General features: G+C 30.9%; 2 protein-coding genes across 6 annotated transcripts in view; one reads left to right on the forward strand and one right to left on the reverse strand.

The window, feature by feature from the left end:
• LOC125864477 (actin-depolymerizing factor 10-like) overlaps positions 1 to 26,020 on the reverse strand; it is a 616,735-nt gene that overhangs the window by 421,198 nt on the left and 169,517 nt on the right. The gene's annotated exons all lie outside the window — the stretch shown is intronic.
• Positions 17,759 to 21,602, forward strand: LOC125864467 (peroxisomal membrane protein 11C-like). The gene is made up of 8 exons (XM_049544483.1): positions 17,759 to 18,008; positions 19,256 to 19,462; positions 20,244 to 20,318; positions 20,397 to 20,471; positions 20,563 to 20,643; positions 20,735 to 20,809; positions 20,900 to 21,073; positions 21,328 to 21,602. The coding sequence occupies exons 2-8, from the start codon at positions 19,271 to 19,273 to the stop codon at positions 21,361 to 21,363; spliced, it is 708 nt and encodes a 235-aa protein (XP_049400440.1). The 5' UTR covers positions 17,759 to 18,008; positions 19,256 to 19,270; the 3' UTR covers positions 21,364 to 21,602.

Consider the following 26,020-nt stretch of genomic DNA (forward strand, 5'->3'; position numbering starts at 1 on the left):
TTAGCTCGCCCTTTGCACCCTCATGGCTCACCAAGGGCACTAGGCGACTCGCCAAGTGGACCATTGGCTCGCCTAATTTTCTAGTAGCTCCATAAATTGGGCAAGCTACTTAGGCGATGGGGGAGGCAGCTTGGTGACTCGCCAATCCAATCGGCGACCCATGACTTTGCTCACCCATCCTCCCACAACTTAGGTTAAAGGGACAGCCCACTAGGCGACCCCAAGTGTACTTTGGCGCATCGCCAAGTCACTTGGGCGATCATGCTGCCCAATCGCTAACTAAGCACCTAGGAGAACAAGTTCTCTTTCACTCTACCTTGATAGCTTAGGCCATTGCCCACTCCCTAGACTTGACAACCCCTCATACCAAGGCTTAGAACCTTAACTTAAGGCCCTAGTTTAGTCTACTAGTTTTCGGGGTGTAACAATATCTCCCCCTTGGGAACATTCATCCTCGAATGACCTTTCTAAACACTTTTTAAAAGAAACGACTCTAGACTAGCAGCCCATCATGCATGCACCATAACTAAATGCACGCAACCAACAAGGAAACTTCAATTCCAAGCTAAACACACTCAATGCAACACAAGGGAGTAGGAACTACATCTACCAACCCAAAATGCATGAAATTCTATATCTACTCATTTTCAAGGGGGGATTAACATTTCCTAGCTACAACATGCTCAACATACATTCATGGAGCCTAAAATGCACACTGACTCAAAGATGCTACAACATGAGGCAAAACAATGCATGTAAGTCATTTCTAACAAGACCTAGGCATTTTCATAAACATACATATGAGGAAATCATAAGAACACATAATCACCTAATAGCCTTATTAGGTAGGCACACTATCTCCCCCTTGGGAACAAGCCTACACATGCTTTTCTAAACATCATTCATGGCAAGGACAACATCAAGTCCAACATAACAAGTCACAAAAGACAAGAAATTCGGAGAATTTACTAAAGCATAAAACACATACAGGAAAGGACATGAGGAGATCACTCTTGATCTTCTCTAGATTGGAGGGCATAAAACATATTCTTCTTTTGAGGCTCAACATCCCCACCACTAGAAGCAACTTGTTTACCCTCTCTTATAGAAGCCTTTGCCTTTGGGAAATCTTTATTCATGTGGCCACTCTCACCACATCCCTAACAACCATCTCTACCGGCTAAGCACCTACCCTCATGCCTCTTACAACACCTAGAAGAAGTGGGCCATAGGGACTCTCTACTCATCCCTTGTGGCCTAGGGGTAGACACTCTCTCATCCTTACACTTAGGAGCATTAGAAAAGCCTTGCCTGGAAAACTTTTGTCGATTCCTAGAACGACCATGTCCATCAGACCCTTCATGAAAAAACTTATCACCATCCATCCTAGACCTCTTTTTCTCCCTAGACCTCTCCTTCTTGAGTTTTGACTCTTCTATTTGTTGGAAAAACACCATGAGGTGTGAGATATCCATATCATCAACAAGCATTGCCACACGACATTCTTCTTCTACCAAATCGGACACCCCCGTCATGAACCTATTCATCAAATCCCTTGGACTTGCTACCAAATATGGAGCATATTTAGACAAAAGAGTGAACTTCAAGGCATACTCATTGACACTCGTGTTGCCTTGCTTAAGATTTATGAACTCCTATAACTTAGCCTCCCTCAACTCCCGAGGAAAGAACCTATCTAGAAATGCCAACTTAAAAGTTTCCCACTCTATAGGGCCCGCCTCTACTATCCTAGCATCTTTCCATTACTCATACCAAATTTGGGCAACATCTTTCAATTGGTAAGCGGCTAGCTTCGCTTTCTCTCTAGAAGTTACCCCCATGATAGCAAGTGTCTTATAAACCTCATCTATGAACCCATTTGGATCCTCTTCCACCATGGAGCCACTAAACTCTGGAGGGTTCATCCTCAAGAAATCTCTTATCCTATATGCACTCATCCCCCTTATAGGGTTTTCTGGAGCCACCACCTCTCTATTGGCTTGTGTCGTTAAGGCTTGAGCCAATAATTGCATAGAAGCCCTAAACTCTGCAAGAGTGGCATTCCCAATTGGAGGGTCATTAAGAACTTGAGGAGGAGCTTGATGTGGAACTTAGGGAGGAATCTTTTGGTCCCCATTGTCTTCCCCTTCTCTCCTAGCATTCGCCCTTGTATTAGCCATACCTTGAAAAACAACTAGCACGAATTAGAAAAAGGGACTACTAAAGCCAAACTCTATGGCACGACTAAGAGAATGAAGAGGTGATACTTTTCCTAAGCATCCAATAGTCTCTTATTCATAAATGTGTCGCGACTCACACCCATGAATAAGACACTACTTAGACGTGGTTTGAGACAATCCTGGAACGACCATGTAAAATGTCACCAAGTCTTATACCTCATATAAGTCACCACACAAGAACAATAAATTCTATCAACAATCGCAGAATCCCTCACAAGAGTTGACATATGCAAATGAGCATGAAGGGATTCTCAAATCATATCAAGTCTAACTACAACATAAGTAAACATATATGAAAAGCTAGAAGCAGGATCAAATAAGGATATAACATCCGGTCACAAACAAGAATGGTATCTATATTCACCATGCCAGTTGCCTCAACCTTGAGTCTACCTATGAAAGCGTAGAAATGAGCCCAACCACTTGTTTGCGAACCACATCTACTGGCAGAGTACTACCTTTACCTATCTGACCACCACATTGGTTAGGCTAGATTAAGGGTGGCAAACGGACCGGTTTTTATCCGGTCCGGTTCCCGTACCGGTCAGACCGGTACCGGTTGAACCGGTAAGGAACCGGTCTTATAGGTACCGGAACCGGTACCGAAACGGAACCCGGATTTTTATCCGGTTGATCCGGTCCGGTAAGAACCGGTTCCGGTCCGGTTCAACGGTCAATTTGATTTTTTTTTTTTTTTTTTTTTTAAATGTGAACGTTAAAGGAGCCGTTGGGCCCTTTTAGCCGTTGGGCTGGGGCCCAAAACGGCTCCAAACAGCCCCCCCACCCCTCTCTACCCCTTAACACTATAAATATATCATATTTTTTCATTTAAATCACAAATTCACAAACTATAAATATCTTATAAAATCTCTTAATTTTCAATCTCTCATAAATTCATAATTATTATTTTGTGATATTGACTTGGAGTTCGAATTTCGGAGATTTATTTGAAGTAAATCGGAAGCTTCAATTGGCATCTCTCAATTCCGGCTTTGGTTATACGTCTACTTTTACGTAGACGTTCGGTACATTCGTTCCAACTTTAATTTTTTATTTGTTTATTAATTAAGTTATTTTATTTTTTTGTTATATTATCTTTGCTTGTTTTTCATAATATTAATTATTTTAAACTTGAACATGAATTTTGAAAAATATAGTGGTAAAAGACCAATGTCGGAAAGAAAAAATAATAGGGGAGGAGGAAGTAGTTCTAATTCTAAAAATTTGCCACCTCCTAGATTTAGAATTAATACTAATGATTATACTCATGTTGATGAAACTTCTTTTACACGAGACTCACGACCTATTGAATTTAATTCCGAAAATGAAGTAGATCATGAAACTTTAAATAGATGTTTTACTAATTTTGAGGAAGAATTAGATGAGGAAGTAGAAATAAATGAGGAAGATGATGAGACCCCTACCCCTACTAGTCCGGCTACCGAATTACCGGAACAAGATGAAGTCCCCTCTTTACCTACTTTTTCAAAGACCGTTGTACGTGTTAAAAGATCTTTAGTATGGAAATTTTTGGTACAAAATGAGGAAAAAACTACTGTTACTTGCACGAAATGTAAATTGATCATGAAACATGTAACTACGGGTACACAAGGGGGAACGGGACGACTAAGAACACATTTGAGAAAGTGTAATAAAGAATTTGCTCGCCTAGATGATATAGAAAGGGCTAATAGAAATGGAATACCTCAACCTGAAAATTCTATGGGAGCTGGAGGTTCTAATATGGTTCAAAGTGTATTAAATATGACTAACCCGGCTAGCCGAAGCACACACCGCACATATAGTAAAGAAAAAGATCGTAGAGAATTAGCTAAAATGGTTGCTGTTTGTGGTTTGCCTTTTTCATTTCCTTCACATCCTGGTTTTATTCAGTATATTCGGGAATTATATAACCCAGATTATGAAGGTATTCCAAGAAGTACAATTAAAAGTGATCTTTTTAAATATCAAAAAGAATATTGTCATTTTCTTCGTTGTTTATTTGTTTATTATGATGGTAGATTATCTATTACTTCTGATATGGGACGTAGTCCTAATGGTAATGATTATTTTACAATTACTGTCCATTGGATTGACCATGAATGGAACATGCAAAAACGAATATTAGGATATAAATATGTTGAAGAAACTAAAACCGGTGCTTATATAGCAACAAAAATAGGCTCTATTTTACAATTTTATGGAATATGTGATAAAATAATGAGTGTCACTTTAGATAATGCTTCTAATAATTTAAAAGCAATTGATTATTTAAAATGTAGACTTTGTCCAATTGATAATGATTCTTTTCATATTAAGTGTGCCGCACATGTGTATAATTTGATAGTAAAAGATGGTATTTCTCAATTTGGAATTTCTTGTGAAAAAATTAGACTTGCTTGTAATTGGATTTTTAAAGCTAAAATAAAAGCTAGAATTACAGAATTTAAAAATCGTTGTAAAGAATGTGGACTTGAATATAGAAAAGTTCCAAAAGAAGTATGCACTAGATGGAATTCTTTATTTGAAATGCTTCAAGTTGCTTATATTTATCAAGAGCCGGTACAATTAGTTTTTAATGCTCATAATGCGGACCCGAATTTGAGAATTGGCTATGAAGATTGGGAAAATACAAAAGAACTTATTGAATTTTTAAGTGTTTTTTATAAAGCAACAAATGCTGCTTCTGGTCAATATTATCCAACTATTTCTTCTGTTTTAGTAAATATTTGTGCTATTTCATCTGAATTTGCAAAATATAAAGGAAAAGATCGATTTGAAAATTCCCTTGCTTTTATGATTGAAAAATTCAAAAAATATTTTTTCCCTATTCCTCAAATCTATTTGACTGCTACTACTTTCAACCCAAATTACAAATTAAAAGGTGTTGAAAGAATGGTTGAAAAGATTTATGCAAATTTAGAAATTAAAGATGATGAAACTCCTAGTGTTGAAGATTGTAAAAGTAGCATATATATAAAAGCTAGAGAGTTATATAATACATATAAATCTATGGAAAAAAATATTCCAATAGTTGAACCTCCATCTTGTAAACCTAGAAGCGATGATACGGATGATTGGATGGATGATTATCTTGAGCTTGAATCATCTACTAATAATGATTTTGATTTATATTTCAATCAGGCACGGGAAAAGATTAGGCATGAAGAAGGACAACTTCAAGCTCCAATATTAGTATGGTGGAAGAATCGTGAAAATCAATTTCCGACCCTTGCTAGGATTGTTCGAGATGTGCTAGCGATTCAAGCATCATCGGTCGCTTCGGAGCAAGCCTTTAGTGCGGCGAAATTTATGATTGGAGATCATCGATATTCATTAGCAAAGGATAGTTTGGAAATATCGGTGTTGTTTCGAGATTGGGTCAATGCCGAAAGAAGAAATACCGGACTACCACAATTAAATAGCCAAATAGAAGACGAAATAGATGAAATATTTGGTGATAATAGTGATGATGGTATGGAAGCAATGGAAGAAGAACGACAAATACAAGTTCCAAATAATGTTTCTTTTGAAATGATACAAAAGTTACGAAAAGATTTTAAAAAGAGTTTCAATTGTTAGTACAATAATTAATATTCAATACCTAGATTATGTACTCTTTGTCTCTTTCTAATATTTGTATTGTACAATTTATTTATTTGAATAAATATACGGCTATTCGCCTTGATTTTCTTTTAAAATAGTCTCTTATATTTAATCCAAGTCATTTTAGAAATTTAATTTTCAACTATTTTAATATTAGTTTAAAGTTTAAACTTTAATATAAAATTGAATTTTAAGATTTAAACTTTAAATTCAATATAAACTATAAACTTTAAACTTTAAAGTCAATTTTAAACTTTAAATTCAATATAAAGTTATAAACTTTAAAATTTAAAGTCAATTTTAAACTTTAAGTTTAAAGTTTAAACTTAAATTCAATTGAAACTTTAAAGTAACTTTAAAGTTTAAAGTTTTAAATTGAAGTTTTTTAATAATATAATTTTATTAATTAATAATATAATATTATATAATAATTAAAGTTAATAAAAAAAAAAATAATAATTACCGGTACAAAATGATCCGGTAAGAACAGGTTCCGGTCCGGTCCAAACCGGTTCCAATCCGGTAACTAAGGGACCGGACGAAACCATTGGAAATTTCCGGTAAAACCGGTTCCGGTAAGACCCGGTTCCGGTAACGAAATCCGGTAACGAGGACCGGTTCCGGTACCGGTTCCGGTAAAACCGGTCCTGTTGACCCGGTCCTGTCCGTTTGCCAGCCTTAGGCTAGATACCACCTCTACTTCTGGTGTGGACATTGCACCCATGTTGAGGACAATTTCTGTGGTACGAATTGCCTTCTATACCTATTGGATCTAGGGTAGGAGAGCCTGTTGCTGAACTACCTACCCACTCTATCCAAATCTAACTGAATGTCTCCAAGATGACCTCATTCATAATAAATCCAGTCCAATGTCGTCATTTAGGCTAAAGCAAATGAGATACAATAATCTCCATAGTTTGATGACAATTGGTTGACCCCTGATGGACCCCTACTAAAACCTACATCATATACTAAATAGGGTACCTATACTACCCTTAAGTAAGTAGTCTGTTAGAAAAATATCCACTGAAACCAGCACACTTTCGGGCCTTCTTATCCACTAACTTGGCCTTTCAGTTGTTAATTGATTATATGCTTAGAATCAAGGAATTGTTTCTTACACTTTAAATCTCACGTATAAATTTATATTTACCTTTTTGGGATAAATAGTTTATTCATGTGGGTCTAAGGATAATTATAATATAATTTTTATCATGATGGCCTAATTTTAACAAACTTTGTTTCTATGAAGCAAAACAATTAATCTAAAATCCTCTCAATGAAATTTTAATTTAGGTCGTCATATTTGTTGAGTCACCCTTAATTGTGAATTGAATATTCCATAACTGCGCAAAATAGAATTAACTTACTTAATTTTAAAAAAATATAGTAGCAAAGGGTATCAAACGAGATAAGTAAAAACATGATTTATGGGCCAAAAGCCCATAACGCTATTATCGCCCATTAATATGCATTAGGGCTCCATCTAATTATAATTTATAGAAAAACAGTTGCCTTGCCTCCATAACAAGAAGTTCCCAACTCCAAGAGCTCAAATTTGTACTATTAAAATGGAATTAGAAGATCAAATCTTCCATCAACACCAAAAATGAAGCAAAACCATTGTCCATTGTCAAATTCCATCAACAACTCAATCGTAAATATCCATATTCTGTCATCATAAAAATCATTGAAATCCACTTACGGCTACCAGTGAAATTCCTCTTAAAATTCAGGTAGTTGAAAATTTTTGGCTTGCCTTAATCTCTACATTAATGAGGCTTGACTTGCACAAATTTGATAAGTTTCATTATGATTATGAGGTAGTGTGTAGTTTCATTTCTTGAAGTTCAGATCAAGTTGAGGTCGACTTATATTGTTAAATAGATATTCTTTGAAAAGTGTTGATGCTTGCCCAAGTGCAGGGCTATTAAATGATTCGGGTAAATTTGTGAATAGAAAATTTGATTGGCATAACTCCTCTGCTGGTCTTAATACATATTAAGTTCTTTTGATTTGGCCAATGAAAATGGGAATTGATAGAGAATCTTTGCAATTAAAATGATACTTTTCTGTTGATGGAGAGTTGTTAAGTGATATTTTTGTATATTCTTATTATCTAGGAAGTCAGGAAGATGTATGGGTTATAAAAGAATATGGGGTTAAAATTTCCCCCATATTCTTCAATAACCTATTCATCTGTGTGACTTCTCATATAATCAGAAAACACAGAAAAATGACCTCCTAACACTCCCACCGATGGAATACTACCTCCTTTTACATAGCCAATCTTCTTCACCTCTCTATTTTTCATTCTTCAAATCAAAACCAAGCCTCATATGTATTAATACAAGCAGTAGAAGGCTAATAAAATTTCACGTTGACAAATTTACCTAAAAAAAATTAATAGCCTCACCCTCTGACTACCATTTACAGTTTTTCAAGAGCAATTATTTAAACTATATAAGTTAATCTAAACTTGATTTGACCTTGTTAGTTGTGAGCATATTTTGCATCAACTCTCCAGTTCTTCATTTTTGTGATCTTGATCTCTTACTAGTTTCTTTAGATGGGCCTCTACTCTATACCGTGGAATGAGAAGACGTTGTCTAGTTTTTGAGATGGCGGGATCTTGAAGAAAAAATATAGATGACGGTTGTGATTCTTTTGTTGTGCAAGACACTGATAGAAATATAAATACTTCTACTATTTTCTAATACTATACACGTGTATAGTTTTCATAAATGCTTTCATGTTTATTTATTTTAAATTTAAAAATTGATTTGAATTTCTGTTTTGTTTTTTAAATTGTAAATGAAATCTAATTTTATAATTCTTTTCAGTTTAAATTAGTGGGATAAGAAGTTGTAACTACTTCTGATCTCAATTTTATAAGTTGAATTGCAAATAATTATTAATAATTTTAAATTTTTAAAACTGATAAATTTGTTTTATTTTTTTTGCAAATGCAATTTTGTAATTATTTTCAAAGAAAATGTTGCTTATACTATAGAAACAAACACACACACAAACAAATATTAAGTAGAAATTTTCAATAAATATATATTTTCTTCACCCAAAATGAATTACTTAGTATAACATAATAATACCTCTCACATTCAAGAAACCTAAACTATTAAAATGTACTCCAATATTATTTTACTATATAAGAAGAGCGAATAAAATTCACTCTTCTTTCGACACGTGGCACCATGGCCCACCTACTTTTATTTTATTTAAATCATATATCATATATATTACTATATATAATATAATTAATAATATAATAATAAATATAAGAAGAGTGAATAAAATTCACTCTTCTTTCGACACGTGGCACCAAGATGGCCCACCTACTTTTACATTTGGTTTTTGAAGATGGCCCACCTATCACAAATATGGCCCACCTACTTTTATACACTCCTCTTTCATTATATTTTAATTTTTTCCTTTTTAAATAGTACTAAAAAATAAATTTAAAATATCACAAATTCGATTAACTCTCAAAATTTTACGCGAATTGTATAATTAAGACGAAGGGAATAACATATATTATTTGAAAAATTACTATATAATTACTACTCTTCTTATATAGTAATATTTTAATTTTTTCCTTTTTAAATAGTACTAAAAAATAAATTTAAAATATTACAAATTCGATTAACTCTCAAAATTTTACGCGAATTGTATAATTAAGACGAAGGGAATAACATATATTATTTGAAAAATTACTATATAATTACTACTCTTCTTATATAGTAATATTTTAATTTTTTCCTTTTTAAATAGTACTAAAAAATAAATTTAAAATATTACAAATTCGATTAACTCTCAAAATTTTACGCGAATTGTATAATTAAGACGAAGGGAATAACATATATTATTTGAAAAATTACATTAAGAATACCATAAACCACAATACTTAACAACTTACAATATTTGAAAAACATATTAACTCTCAAAATTTCACATGTGTCACATAAATTGGGACAAATGGAGTAACATATATTATTTGAAATTACGTTAAGAATATTATTAATCACAACTTAAAGTATTTAAAAATACATAACATATATTATTTGAAAATAATGTAAAAAATATTATAAATCATAATAATTAACAATTTAACGGATATTGTGCCCGTGCTTCCATTTAGAAGTGAGAATGTTTAGGAGCTTAGGGTTAGTCAGTCAATTGACCGATTTGCCCTTCTTCTTCAACTTCCTCTATTTACTACAAAAATAGTACTAAAAATCAATTTAAAATATTGAAATTTTGGTTAATTCTTGAAATTTCACATGTATTGCATAATATAATAGAGTGAGTAACATATATTATTTGAAAATTATATAAATAGTACTAAAATATAGTTTAAAATAGTACTAAGAATTTGATTAACTCTCGAAATTTCATATGTACTGCGTAATTGAGATTGAGTGAGAAATATATATTATTTGAAAAATAGAATAAATATGTGATATTATTAGAAAGAGCTTTAATATATATTTTAAAAATTATTTTGTCTTCCGTATATGATTTTCTGCATATATGTGGAGTTTTAAAGTTTTTAACATTTTAATATAGAAATATGATTATTTGAAAATTTTAGTACTTTCTTCATTTAAATTTTTCCTTGTTTTTCTTTTAATTTGTTCTAGATTTAAAAATTACATAAAAAGTACTTAAAATCACAATGTAATAATATAAGATATTAAAAAAACATAATTAAAAATCATAAAAGAAATTTTATTGACTCTTTAATTCCATATTGAAACAAAAGAAGTTTGTTTGAAAATAACATAAAAAGTAACGTAAATTAAAGTAAAATAACAACTAAAAATATTTAAGAATCATATAAGAAATTTAGTTGAGTTTCGTAAAAGTACCTACGTCACATAAAATGGAACAGAAAGAGTAATATATATTATTTGAAAATGATATAAGAAGTGCTATAAATCACAATAAATTAACAACTTCAAAATATATTGAACAAAATCACATACAAAAAATTATATAACTCTCCAAATTTCATCGGTGTCACATAAATTGAAACAAAGAACTACTCCCAATTTATGTTATTTACTTTCCTTTTTAGTCAGTCCCAAAAGAATGTCACATTTCTATATTAAGTAACAATTTGATTATAAAATATTTATTTTACCCTTAATGAAATAATTTACAGTCATACAAATTTATATCATTCATTTTGGACCACAAATTTTAAAAGTCTTCATTTCTTTTTTAAACTCCGTGGCGAATCAAACTACCTCACATAAAATGAGACGGAGGAAGTAATATACATTGGGCCCGCGCTGGCGCGGGAACCTAATAACTAGTTAATTTTATAAGAGAGTATAATGCAAATAACAGTAAACAACACGATTTAGCCATAATTTACATATGTTAGTGATGATCAAATCAAATTAGCCTATATATTTTCATGAATAACGAAATATGATATAATTATGGCATGTTACTTAATGAGTTCAAGATGAACATATTTTGAATGAATTATCCAATGCCCGGATGATGAATAATAATTAGCTACTAAAATACATAAATAAATAACAAAAAAAAATCAACTATGTCCATTATATTGTAACTATCAAAGCATAGGATCAAAAATATTAGCAAGTATCTCATAGAAGCAATTAAATATAAAGAACTTTATTAAACTTAAGTAAATAAAAATAGCATACTGAATCTTTTCAAGGAAAGAAGAAATGATAAGCCACTATTTTGAGAAAATACTTGCTACCAACTTGCAAGTTTGTTGATCTTTAATTTTCGGTGCAAAGCTAAACTTGAAAGACTATCAAATTGGCATTGAGTTATTTCAACTACCTTCTGTATATAGAATGATTTATATACTAACCCACAAATAACAAAGTACCACCATTTGTTCTACAAAATTATGAAAATGCGAAAAGAGAAGTAACCATGTCCATATTGAACATGTCGACTAATGCTAAATTGAATTTATACAATTAAAGAGCATTATTTTCGATAATACAACAACAATATATTCAATATAATTTATAACAATACTATTTTCGATAATAGAAATTCGAGGTATATATACTACTTCTGGTATGTAAAGATTGGTGGATTAAAAATCTACCAAGTTATTACATTCGATAGAATTAACTTTAGCAAAACAAACTTAGTATCTTGCCACATGTTGTTGTTGATAATTTGCTGATGAAATTAGTATCAAGAGACACACTTTTCTCAATTAAGAAGTACTAAAGGAGAGCAAACAACTTCATGTTACAGATGGAGAGGAATTAGGAATGAAGAAAGAAGAGAAAGCAACGCATTCATTTGCATTAAATAATAAATGTGTGGGTCATGCGGTTACTTAAAATTTGAATTTTAAATTTACAATAAAAGGATGTGGGGTTGCATGATGTGGAGTTAGTGGAGAAATGGAGCAGTTAGTTGGGTAAAAACTGCTCTAAAGTGAATTAATAATTATTTTTGTGTTTATTTTTTCAAATAAATAATAGATTATTATTATTGTTTAAATAATACTTTAAACTATTATTCTAAGTATTACAAATTCAGATTTTATATTAATTTTGTAATTATTTTTTTTTATGATGCCAACTTATTCCTTAGAATTCTCAAATGTCTATCGTGGTGATTTTTTTTTGGTTGAATTTTAAAATTAATAAATTACCATCAATTTTAAAATTTTATTTTATTTTAAATTTTAGTAATTTATTATTTAATTCTATTAATGTAATTAATAATTTTAATTGAAGTTGTCCTTCAAATTCTGCACTACTAACGTGGTGCATTTCTTTTTTTTTTCTTTTTAATTTTAGATTTTAAAATTAATAATCACACTTTTAAAAAATAATTAGTAATTTATTATTTAATCCTATTACATTTAAATAATAATTTTTAATTAATTAAAAAGCCTATTTTTTGTGGTGTTGAGAGTAGGCGTAGAAGATTATTATTATGTTTAGTGCGTCATAAATCGATAACAATATAACTATGCATGAACTCAAGGCTATGGCTTGGTGGAAAAAAAACATGACAAATGAGGATTTGTATTTTAGTATTAATTCTTTTAAAGTGATTTTTCTTTTATTTTGTCTAAGTTTTTCTAGGTAAAATTATTCGATATTTATGCTGATAGGAGGTAATAGATATAAACAATATATAGTTGAGAAACTTGAGATGCACACAACTTCTGACTGAGTATTGTACAATATTTTTTTTCTTGTCAGTTTATGGTTTCCCATCACATGTAATTTATTATTCTATAAAAGATTAGCATGTAATATCTTTATAATTATGGCTAACAAACAAATTTAATTAAGCTTTAAGACATTAACGAATTATAAAAATCATTTTATCTTGGAATCAGCATGTAATTAATAAGTATGTGATCGTAGATAGAGTTTGTAGTGAATAAAATGTACGTAAATTATATATTTATCTCACAAAAGTAGAAAAGTTGTTTTTGAAAAAAAATTGAGCAGAAAATATACTAGAATGAGTGGAATAATTTTTGAATCACTAAGTAAAAATTTTAAGTTCGAGCTTTAAAATTGACAAGAAACTCTTTACTCAATTGATTTTCTCATTTTCCATACGCAAAATTAAATGTATCGAAAAAGTAAAATTTGGAGAAAATAATTAGATCATAAGAGAATAAATAGATATTTTATTGTCTCCTCTCACTCATACCGACAATGAAAATCTGTGCAAGTGCCAAATACTCGTAGGCCAATGACATTATGTTGATTTATTTGAACCTAGGTATCCAAAGTCATTATGTTGATCTCTTTTAGCCTTAGTAATTCAGTTGAGTGGTCACTTGAGGGTTTACTCTTTTGATGAAAATTTCACCCTTTTCTATGGTAATCCCATCCTATCATATTTCATTTCCCTTTCCTTTATTTATTTTTTAAAAAAAAATCAAATTTGATCTTAAATTCAAACGAAATTCATATTTGTGGGCCTCAAAAGGTATTTAATATCTTTGTTTTGAGATGACTTGAATTCTTATACGATCTTTAGGTAACATAGACTAATTAACGGAGTTATATGTTAATTAATTTACTATGGTGTTACCTTAATGTGTTAGGTGACGACTCTTCTCTTTTATCCTAAAAGTATCGTCACGTCGATGGCCCGCTATAGACAATAAAATTCGTGTTGAGAAAATGATAATCAAGTTAGGGAAATATCGTAGCAATTGTAGTATTTGATTTCAATATACATGTGTTACAATTTCTATGAAACCTCTTATTCTTTTTTCGAATATAAATTCAAGGGCCTTTGAACTGGGATCTTGAATTTGATGAATTAGATCTCGACTTATACTAGAATTCAAAGGCTTTTAAGTTTGACCTTGAGTTGTAAATTTAATCTCGACTTGTACTTGAATTCAATGTATTTGGAATTTGCTCTTGAATTCAATGGCTTTTGTGCTTGTTCTTTGAATTTGGTGGTCTTGATCTTGAGTTGTGTCTTAAACTTGAGTGCTTGAACTTGTAGAGATATTTACGGCGTTGAATCCACGAGCTCTTTCTGGCTTCTTGTTAGAATTCTTGTGTATTTTCTGAATTATAAGGACCCCTACTATTTATATTTGTAGAATGAAGGAGTTGTGGTGAGGACAAGCTTCCTTCGACCAATCAGATTTAAGTGACATGATGATATTTGATTGATCGGAACATGTCATTTATACATATTTGACAATTTTATTGACCTTAGAATTGGCTATGCCATGTCATATTGACATATGTTAAGATCCTATTTAGCTTCTTCGTTTAACTTGGCATGACACGTCATTTGACAAGTGACACCAAATTAGGGCTTTAGGATGAGATGACATATAGAACTTAACAAAACGAGTTCATCATTTGTAGCCCAAAACAATGGACTAATCTAATGAAACAAGACTTTAATTAATTAAAGAGAAAGTTACATAATATAACAAACATGTGATAGGTATTTACTATATACAACTATAGTTTAAAATAATTACACTTTGTAATTATAGTTAGGATTTTATAGCAAATTTCTCTCTCATCTCTCTCTCTCCAACGATATTGCAACCCAAACAACATTCCATATGATATGACAATTGTATTAGTATTCTGTATCAACTGTATTTGTATAGATTTTATTATGACAATTTGTACTCATCAATACACTTGATACAATTATATTCGATATATGATAAATACTTGATACTACGAATACAATATGTATTCATCCTCTCCGTCAAATATATTGTGTATCAAATTACATTCAATCAAATATAGGTGAGATTTATATTATATATCAATAGTATTCTGACAAACTATATTTGTATTTTGTATCAACTATATTTGTATTTTGTATCAATTGTATTCATGATACAACAAATACAACATATATTCATCATCTTTTCTCTCTCAAATCTCTCTTGCCCCTCTCCTCCCTCTCTCAATCTCGCTCGTCACTCTCCTCCATCTCTCATTCTCGCTCGCCTCTATCCTCCTAACATGTAGCTAAATACAATAGTTTTTATACCATTATATTCACTAATATATAAATCAATTGAATCATTTGTATTTGTGATACAACATATATTCAACCTCTCTCTCCCAGATGTCGCTCGCCTCTCTCTTCCATCTCCTAGTCTTGCTAGCCCCTCTCCTCCCCAAACATGTAGCTATGAATCGTAATTCAGTAAATCATAGCTATAGATCTCTAATTAAGCCTAAACTATAATCATTTTTAAAGTTCCTCTTAATTTAATTCATATTTGTTGGATTTAAATATTTAATTCAATTATCCTAAATTTATTATAATCTGAATCATTTTTATGAATTTATATCTAATAAATTTTAAATGACAATATTCCACCAGAGTTGACCAGTTTGTAGGGATTTGTTGCAATCTTGGATATATAGTCTTCACCATTAATCTCCAAATATCCACTTGAATTTTGAAAACTAACCTGTGATAGGATAACTTCTCCCCATTTTACTTGGTGGTTCCTTTGATTTGCTTTGCTGAGACTTCTATCAATTTCGAAATTAATTTCTTCCTATTGTCATGCATATTGTATCAATGTTTAAAGAGACGACCGTAATAATATTAATACAATCATATTTAATTTATGCAATTTATGTAATGTTTTCATGGTCAAATTTATAAATGACAGAACTAACAATTTTGAATTAGACGAAGGAAACGAAGCATACATATATGTATAATTATATAATTAATATACATCAATTAAATATTTCAACAACTTTCTATCAAAAAATAATTACTATTTCTGTGTACATATCTGCCACAAAGTTGATAATGATCGGCTAGTCATCTTAAGAAAAGCATATGCTAAACGAATTTTTATATAAATTTTTTTTCAAAACATTGCTCTTATTTTACAACAACTTCTTGATATGTATAAGGATGCAACTGTCTTTTAAATAGAAGGAAAAAACTTTAAAATATGAAATGTTTACAATCATGGGCGTCGATATTTAAATTAGGTGTTGTGACATATTAAAAGAATTAATCAAATTGATATTTAAGATATTATAAGAATTATATAATTGAAGCCATTGGTATATTGCTTTCAAAATTCATTTGATTACTTAAGTATCTCATGCTAATTATATTAGTATAAATACTTAGAAATATTATAATAAATGTACGATAAGTTGTATAAAAATTGAAATAAGAAAATGCAAATTAAGAACTACGACTAATGAATATATTCAACTGATATTATTATCATTACAAAACACATCATACTAAAATATTATATATCCAATGAAAATTTCTTTGCAAATGCTTTTGCGGAAGTTATATTTCCTTTCAAAAGATCGAATAAGCTTTTTTTGTGACCAAAAGAAGGGAACATATTCTATATCGAAGGGGAAATACTCTTTTTATGACCAAAAAAACAAGGACATACAGAAACAAACAAACGGTAAAATAGTTGGTGAAAGCTAAAGAAACAAAAAAATAGATTGTGGTGAAATGTTTGAGATTCTTCATTTGAGTTTGTAATTTGATATAAAAAATATTGTTGGAAGTTTCACCATATGATCAATAGGGCGTTGCAAGGCACAAATTTAAACTAATCAGGCTTATAACTAAAGATCTCTAATTAAGCTCAAATTATAATCATTTTTAAAGTTTCTCTTAATTATTTAATTCATATTTATTTGATTTAAATAATTAATCCAATTATATTAATCAACAAGAAAAAATAAACTCTGGAATGTACGGATTTAAATTAGTCAAGTCCAATATGAGTACCAAATACTAAATAAGAAATTAGAGTAACTTTCACATATAGCAAACATAAAAATCATATTTGTATGTTATAGCTATAGTTTGCATAATTGCGCTCCATAACAAATTTTATGTTTGATGTGGAGTTTTTTATTTGTATAATTCGCTACAAACATCCAATTTTATACAAATTGTTCAGTTTTGTATAAATTCATTTATACATTGTAACTTGTATAATAAGATTTGTATTTGTATAATTATAAGTGTATAGGACGAAAATATATGCATTTGTATTTGTATACACACTTTTCTCTCGCTTTATACAAACACAAACACATTTTATACATTTTATACCGAAATGTATAAAATGGCTAATTGTATAACGAAAATGACTAATTGTATATCGAATCAGATGGCAAAAAAAGGGAATGTTTGTTGCGAATTACAATTAAAATAAACTATGGCTATACATTTAATTTAAATTAATAATTTGTTATTTCATACAATTTTTCCTAAAAAAAATTACTGAAGTAGAAAGGTTGGACCAACCCAAGCCCAACACAAATTAATCAGCTCTCTTACACAGAATAAATAAACAAAATTAAAATTAAAATTATCCAAAATGAAAAAGAGAGGTCCAACCAAAGGCCTTATCATCAGAAAGTGTCTCCCACACATACCCTCTAATCAATCATATACACAAGATTACAATAAGAGGAAAGTTCAGACACATCACTCTACATTTGTATTTTATATTTCACATACACCACTAAGCTCCTTCTTCATTTGTTTTTCATATATTCTACTACTACTACTTAATAAGTATTTTCTTGTTTACATGCCTATTCCAAGAGCTCTGCAAAATTGACCAACTCTGCTTACAAGTATTATCCTCATCTGGTATGGACTCTATACTTTTAATATTTTGTTTGAATTATGAGATTCTTGTCTTGTGAGTATAAATTGAGTTTTAGTTTATCTATCAAAAGTTAGTTGAACATTTATGTATGTACTTTGGTTAATTGAAGTTTATGTTTTTGTTGGGGGAAAAGATAGTCAAATATATGAAATTCGACTGGACATGAAGTTTAAGAAATAAAGAGAGACTTTTGAATCATACGATCTTATCTGTGTAAATCGTGTGATCTTGAATGTTGGAATTAAAAACTTATTAAAAATGAGAAAATATACTATTTTTGAGACAGACTAGAAAGGTTAGTAAGTCACTTAAACTAGGATAGAAAGATTAATTTTTTTTTTGTGCTTATTAGATCTTTAAGGTCAAAGTTGTCATATTTCTGAATAGGGATGACAATGATGCGAGTTTTTGTCTCAATCCATAAATTTCATGCCATTCCTCCCTGGCACCCGCCCTGTCCTGCCCTACAAGCTAAAGTTTCTTTTATTATTTCCACTAAAGTTGCACTCAAATTTCAAATTATAATAAGTTTGGCCCTACTAATTTGCATTTTTCTTTTGAGTTTGCAATAATGCATTTTATATGAGATATATCCTAGATACATGTGGTGTTGCATTATTGTTTTGGATATACTTAGATATTAACATTTGTTACAAGTGAAACTTTTGATTGATTATAAATTAGCAGCTACTAAAATTATAGAGTGGAATTGTTCTTGTCATATTAGTTATCTCACTATTAGGAGCTGTCACTGAACTTATGGTCTTAAAATTTGAACCACTTGATTATATGCAATTCACTGTACCCTTGAGAGCCTTAAGTTATTTACGCAGTTTCCAAATATATAAATTTTATTTCAAAAACCTTAAAAACAGAATATGAATTTTATTTCAAAAAACTTATAGTTTCTGTTTTTGAATGCACAGTCAAAGTTTAGAAATTTTAAAGATGTACAAAATTATTACTTTCGTTAACTCTGATCTCATGCTTCTCAGATGATCTTGGTTATTGTTATCATTGAGTACTCCCTCCATTTCAAATTATGTGATATAGTTTGAATCGCCATGGAGTTTAAGAAATAAATGAAAGACTTTAGAAATTCGTGGTCTTAAACATGTGTGTGTAGTTGTAAATTTTTTGAAACATGCCATAACATTTTGATTTCCACTTTACATACTGTCTTTCGTTTCCAAATTATATCAATCATGTGCTTTTTATGATTTTCCAGTATCCTTAGAGTAAAATGAGCACCTTAGATGTTGCCAGAGCAGAGCTTGCACTTGCAGTATTGTATTTGAACAAAGCAGAGGCAAGAGACAAGATATGCAGGGCTATACAATATGGTGCAAAATTCCTGAGTGATGGACAGCCTGGGACTGCTCAAAATGTCGATAAATCGACTAGTTTAGCAAGGAAGCTATTCCGTCTCTTCAAGGTCAGGATTGTGGTGTTGAAGTGTGTGACCATATCATCTAAATGCTTCAAGTTATTAGAGAGAGCACACTATTATTTACTTGAATTATGTCTTTCAACACATCCCCTCATGTGCGACCTGATCTTTCCCAGTCAAGAATCTAGAAAGACTTTATCAAAATGGGTACCAATGAGACTCGATCTCACGATCTACTTGCTTTGGTACCATGTTGAAGTGTGTGACCATTTCATCTAAAAACTTAAATTGTTAGAGAGAGCACACTAATATTTACTTAAATTATGTCTTTCAACCACCCTCACATGCGACCTGATCTTTCCTAGTCAAGCATCTAGAAAGTCTTTATCATAATGGGTAGCAATGAGACTCGATCCTTGGATTCGCTTACTCTAGTACCATGTTGAAGTGTGTGATCATCTCATCTAAAAACTTAAATTGTTTGAGAGATCATCTCATGTTGAAATGCGTGACCATCTCTTTTATCTACTTAAATTATGTCTTTCAACACACCACCTCATGTGCGACCTGATCCCAAGACCTTTGTCTAATCTGGTACCATGTTGAAGTGTGACCATCTTATCTAAAAGCTTAAAACTTAAACTATTGGAGATAACACACTTTTATTTATTTAATTACTTATGTCTTTCGACAATGGATTTTCATGATAAGAGAAATACTTCTTATAACCATAATATGGTCTGTTTTAGGGGTAGAAAAATTTCTATTCCGAATTCTCATTTCAACGTTCATACATTACATCTCATTTTATTCTGCTGTGCTACAGTTTATCAATGATCTTCATGCTCTTATTAGCCCAAATGCCCCAGGAACCCCACTTCCACTCATCTTGTTGGGAAAGGTAAAGAATCTAACAATTTATCCTTTTGGTTTCTTGTTAGTTCTTGTATTTTCTTGCTAACAAACGTCTTGATTTCAGTCGAAAAATGCATTACTATCAACTTACTTGTTTCTGGATCAATTTGTCTGGCTTGGAAGGTCAGGCATTTACAAGGTATCTAATTACTTTGTATCATTAATCCCGAAATTTGTTATGAAGATAGCGAAGGTGAAATATCCTCACGCTCTTTCTTTTGTTTATATAGAACAAAGAACAAACGGAGTTAATTGGCAGGATCTCTTTCTTTAGTTGGATGGGATCCTCAATTTGTACCGCCTTGGTGGAGGTAAGTTATTTACCTTCATTGGTAAATTGGATTTATCGCTCCTAATATTTAGTTTTATGCCATTAATTTTGTTCATTGTTACTTGCACCAGATTGGAGAACTTGGAAGGCTTTCATCATCGATGAAAAAGTTAGAAAAGGAACTAAAGAATACTGATAAATATAAGGTTAGGCAATTTCAACCATTTTCGCTTGTTACTATTGAAAATTCTTGCTTGTAGATTGTTATCCATATTTGGTTAAATCTTTTATTGCAGAATGAGCAATATCGAAGTAAGCTTCAACAGTCGAATGAGAGATCTCTAGCCCTGATTAAGGCAGGCACAGATATAGTGGTTGCTGTTGGATTACTTCAATTGGCACCCAAGAAAGTCACCCCTCGTGTAACGGGAGCCTTTGGATTCGTTAGCTCGTTGATTTCATGTTATCAGGTGTGTATTAATTCTTACTACAAGTTCTACACTCGTCTTTTCATCAATCAACTATGTTTTTAAAGTTAAGTATAAATGATTTAAAATGAAAAGATAAAAAAAAGTTACAAAGGGTGCACCCCAAGCTTCGGTTAAGTGCTGAGGGTTCCACACATGACATGTGAGTTAGATGCACGTGCCATATCTGTAGCCAATTGGAATCGAGCTAGAAGCCCACGTCTCTTATACTGAGTTGTTTAATTTTGCTCGTGCAGTTGCTTCCGTCACCTCCAAAGGACAAAGCGTTCTGATAAAGGTCTGATGCTGCTCAAGAATTTCCCAGATCACCAGAATAAGTTGTTATAAGTTTGTTATGTGCTCACTGGTTATAAGTTTTTTAGCAGTTTGTGCAACAAGTTGTGGTGGAATTACACCTTCTGTACTATATCTTTGATATTGCTACTGAACGTTATAATTATGTGTTTTTAAGTCTCATAGATCTTGTTATCAACGTTAAATAATAAAAGATTCTAAATTATATATACTAATATAGTGTAAAGAATTTGTATGCTATCAGTGTAATTGTTAAAGCAGAGTGTTATTCTATTTTTGAATAACATTTATGGTATGGGTACAGTATTTGGTAATATCGTACTGAAAGTAGAGTATTCATTATATATTTTTTGGATAACATATCAGGTTACTACTTTCTTAATCATAGGTCTCTAGTTCGAGTTCGAGATATGAAAAAGTTCTTGGTTATGGTAGGGAGCGCTTCCCTCCGAATAGGGTTTTACATGGCGCGAAATCGAAATAATCAAATTTCAATGCGAATATCGAACACCGAAATTCAAACAAAAAAATAATAAAAGAATAACCAAGAAAATGATCAACTTTGTGATAAATTTTTTTTAAAAGAATAATAATAAGGGGCCCATAGTTTATTTTGTCCCAAAAAAAATTCTAAGCTTATAAATAGCTCTTTTTCGTACAAAGAAATACCCATCAAAAATATTAGTAAAAGAAAAGTTAATACTGTTCTATCTATCTCTCTTTGTTATTTAAGTTTTAGTATATTATTTTTATTTCATAATACGTTATTAGTACTGTCCTTTAATTTATTTTCAAATAAATTAAGTTTATATCTCATATATGATGAACACTTATGTATTTAGTTGCATGTTAATTTTTACTTATCTATTTAATTTTTAGTTAGTTCACTTGATAACTATTATTTAATATATCTGACTGTTATTATTTACTTAGTTATATTATTTTTGGTATACATAGAAGTTTCTTCTAGCTATTCTTATATTTTAAATAATATAAAAATAATGTCATCATTATTTTATTTCTTGAATATCTTATGATACGTACTGTATAAATTTTTATTTATGCATACTATTGTCATAACTTATTTGATGTATCTTGTAATAAAATTAATGTTACTAATTATCACAATAAATAAAATAATACCTCAAAATATAAAAATTAAATAAAAACTTGATAATTGGATTTAATAAAGTCTGTAGGCTAAATTGTTTCAACGACATGTACGTAATATGTTAACAAAATATTTTGTCAACTCTTAAATTAGCATAATCCTTTTGCAAATACATACAAATCAGAACTAAAGTAATTATTATTATGAAGGAAGCTTATCAAAACGCAAAAAATATATTGCTAGCTTATCCTTGACAAATTTATTAATTGCCTACTTAAATATATCATTGCCTCATCAATCACTCTTAATATTATGCAAAATTTGAAGCACCTTTTGAACTTTTGGTATTTGAGCAATCCGTAAAAAGTGGAGCTTAACTTTAAAAAAAAAATACCAGTAAAGTAGAGAAACAAAAAGTAGCAATTTTTTTTTTCTATTCTTGAGTGTATTTTTCAATCTAATGTATAATCTTTATACACACAAAAATGGGGCAACTTGTAAATGTTAATATGATTAATTTAGCATATTTTATGTAGATTATTTGGTCTACTATTATAGTAAATCAATATCTATTGACGGACCAAGCAGAATGAGAATATGACAGAGCATTAAATATTAATAATCTAGTTAGTCGAAATTTTTCTTTCGTTTGCAATTGATTGGTGGAATTATCCAATTTTTTCTTTTGAGTTGTGAGCATAGCCACAAAAGCGTAATATAGTATATATGCAGTAAAATTCATGTACAAGTATGCATAGTAGCGATATCAAAATTAGCTTTTAAAAGAAACATACATTCTTCTAATGTAGAGAATAAACCCAACCTAGAGATGATTAGTTTGGTTAAATTTCATATTGATAACGTGTTATGAAATGAGTATCAATGCTAAAATAACAAAAAAGATAATGTATATAGAATTAAGAAGAAAGATTAATGAGAAAATATAGTGTAGCATTGTTTTTTTTCACTTATTCTTGTCTTATCTCTTTGTTACAAGAAAAATGATATATATATACATGTACATACGTGGGCACCAAGTATGTTGTATAGTCATTTATTTGACATGTATATACTTGGATGCCAAGTATATTGTATGGACATCTAATTTACAAAATATAGTTTATTGGGTATATATCTGTCTTACAACACAATGTATAATGTGTCTGCTTTCATGTTACGACACAAATTAAAGTATATTGTGTTTACATGCATGTTACAATACAAAGTACATAGGCCTATTCAGGATCTCAAGAACATGGGGCACCATTATCTTCAAAATTAGACATTTAATTCAATTATATAAAATTTACGGCAACAACAAGTTGACGAGCAAGAACAAACCTTTATATAGTAATATATTAGCAAAAAACATCATTCACTTACAATTGTCCTCGGCGAGTTTTCATATTTTGAAAACGGTCAATAATGACATCATTACTTACATTTTAATAATGTATTATGCTCTATATAGCAAACTAAACAACCATTCAAAAGATCTTCATCCACCTATTACGCAAATCATTCTTTATGTATGTAACACCCCAGAAAATTTTCGAACTAAGACTCGAACGTTCTTCATAGTGAGTGAGATTTTACCAAGGAATTTTAAATTTCTTAAGTGTTAAGGTCACTAGATGTAGCACCTTGAGTTTCAAAAAGAATTAAATTGGAAATAGCAAAATCTGAAATTTTGCAAGTTATGCTTAAGTATGAGTTTTGGGTCGACTTCAAACGGCCATAATTCCTAGCTCAGGATGCATTAGGTGTGCTACCAGATACCGTAGCGAAGATCTTTAAATTATCTTTCCAACGCCGCTGAGTTTGCTAAGTTTCGAGGTCGGATGTGTGAGATATGACCTTTTGAAGATAGGTTGATCAGTTAAGGAAAGTCAAAACCGGGTTTTAGAGGGGTAGTTTGGTCTTTTCCTTACCAAAACAGATTTAATTCGTTTTTAGTAATATTTTAGGGGTCTAATCTGATTAGGTTCAGTTTTATAATTCTAAAATATACCTAGGGTTTTAGTTGAGAGTTCAAGAAGAGAAAAGAGGAGATGATCAAGCGTTCGTCGAGATTTTTGCGTGTTGTAGCGGATTTTCGCCATGGATTTGATCCCTAAGAGGTATGTAAGCTTCCATAGTGTTGGGTTCTTTCACCCACACGCCAATCATGATTTATTCAGCGTAATTTCGTTCTTGAAATTTAAAGATTAGAGTTCTTGATGAGTTCTTGAAGTTTCATTAAGTTTTGAAGTAAGATTCTGCTTAGGTCAACTTTAAACGACCATATCTCTTAAAATATTAAGAGTTAAGTGAGCCATAACTTATCCAATTAAAGGTAATTGAATATACTTTCCAACCCCACCAGTTTCACGTCAATCCAATATCTGAGTAAAAAGTTATGACTATTTTAGTAACCTATACAGTGCTGTTACGAATTAGCCGACGGGAAAATATTAAAAAGAGTCATTTTTGTCTTTTTACCTCCAAGAAACCATAAATGAAATTATTGACTAATAAAAGGCTCAAAACAATCAGATTTTCATCTTCACTAATGAAAATCATAATTCTTGGCCATAGAGATTTCAAGAAACTAATTCAAAAATCTCAAGAAAGGTTTTCTTGATTGTTTACCTTCAAGCTAGGGTTTCAAGGCTTCTAATCAAGTTCTTCTTCAAGATTCTTCAAGAATCTTGTTCTTCTAGGTATGTAAGGCTATCATAGTGTTGGACTAGTTCGTCCTCACACCCTACATCTACTTTCAGATCAGTAAAAGAGTAATCTAGGAAACTTTCCCTAGATTTGAGTATTCTTGAGATAAGTTGATTTTGAGTTCTTGAATTCACGTTTCTTTTAAAAGTTATATTCCTAATTATCGAATAGCTATATTGTTATTGAGATCCTTCATATCATGAATCATAACTCTTGAATTCATAATTCAAATTCAAGAGAGAGTTAAGAGTAGAGTTCAAGGAAGCCTTTGAGTTCAATTGTGAATCCTTTGAGATCAACTATCGATTTGAACTAAGTTTTGAGGAAGTAAGTCAGAGAATGAGAAGAGTCACATACATGAGTTTCATAATGTTATGTAGACCTACGAGTCAAGTCGTTCATGCCCATAAATTCCGCATGAACTCCAGAAGTTGAGTATCTTTGAGAGGAGTAGTATCTTCAAGTTCTAAGTCTTGAGTATTGAGTTCCTAATCCCCTTTGAGATTATATTTCTAAGCATGGGACTATTACATGTTACCCATAAAGTCTTTGAGTTGAATTGTTCATGCCCATAATTCCGCATGAATCCTATAAGTCGAGCAGTCTTGAGAAGAGAAGTATCTTTGAGTCTTTGAGTTGAGTCGTTCATGCTTATAATTCCGCACGAACCCTCTGAGTTGAGCATTCTTGAAATTAGTAATATCATTGAAGTTCTTGAGTTCCAAGTATTTGAGTTCTATCTATGGTTATTGAAAACCTTGCATTGAGTAGTTCATGTCCATAATTCGGTATGAACCATATTTTAAGAAGTCTTT

This window comes from Solanum stenotomum, chromosome 5 (genome assembly GCF_019186545.1).
Source record: "Solanum stenotomum isolate F172 chromosome 5, ASM1918654v1, whole genome shotgun sequence".
Taxonomy (NCBI): domain Eukaryota; kingdom Viridiplantae; phylum Streptophyta; class Magnoliopsida; order Solanales; family Solanaceae; genus Solanum; species Solanum stenotomum.

Excerpts from the sequence above, each read along its gene's own strand:
- LOC125864467 (XM_049544483.1), top strand. The coding sequence starts at position 19,271 with ATGAGCACCTTAGATGTTGCCAGAGCAGAGCTTGCACTTGCAGTATTG. Across the intron at positions 19,463-20,243 it reads AGCTATTCCGTCTCTTCAAG|TTTATCAATGATCTTCATGC; the intron begins GTCAGGATTGTG and ends GCTGTGCTACAG. Across the intron at positions 20,810-20,899 it reads AGAATACTGATAAATATAAG|AATGAGCAATATCGAAGTAA; the intron begins GTTAGGCAATTT and ends CTTTTATTGCAG.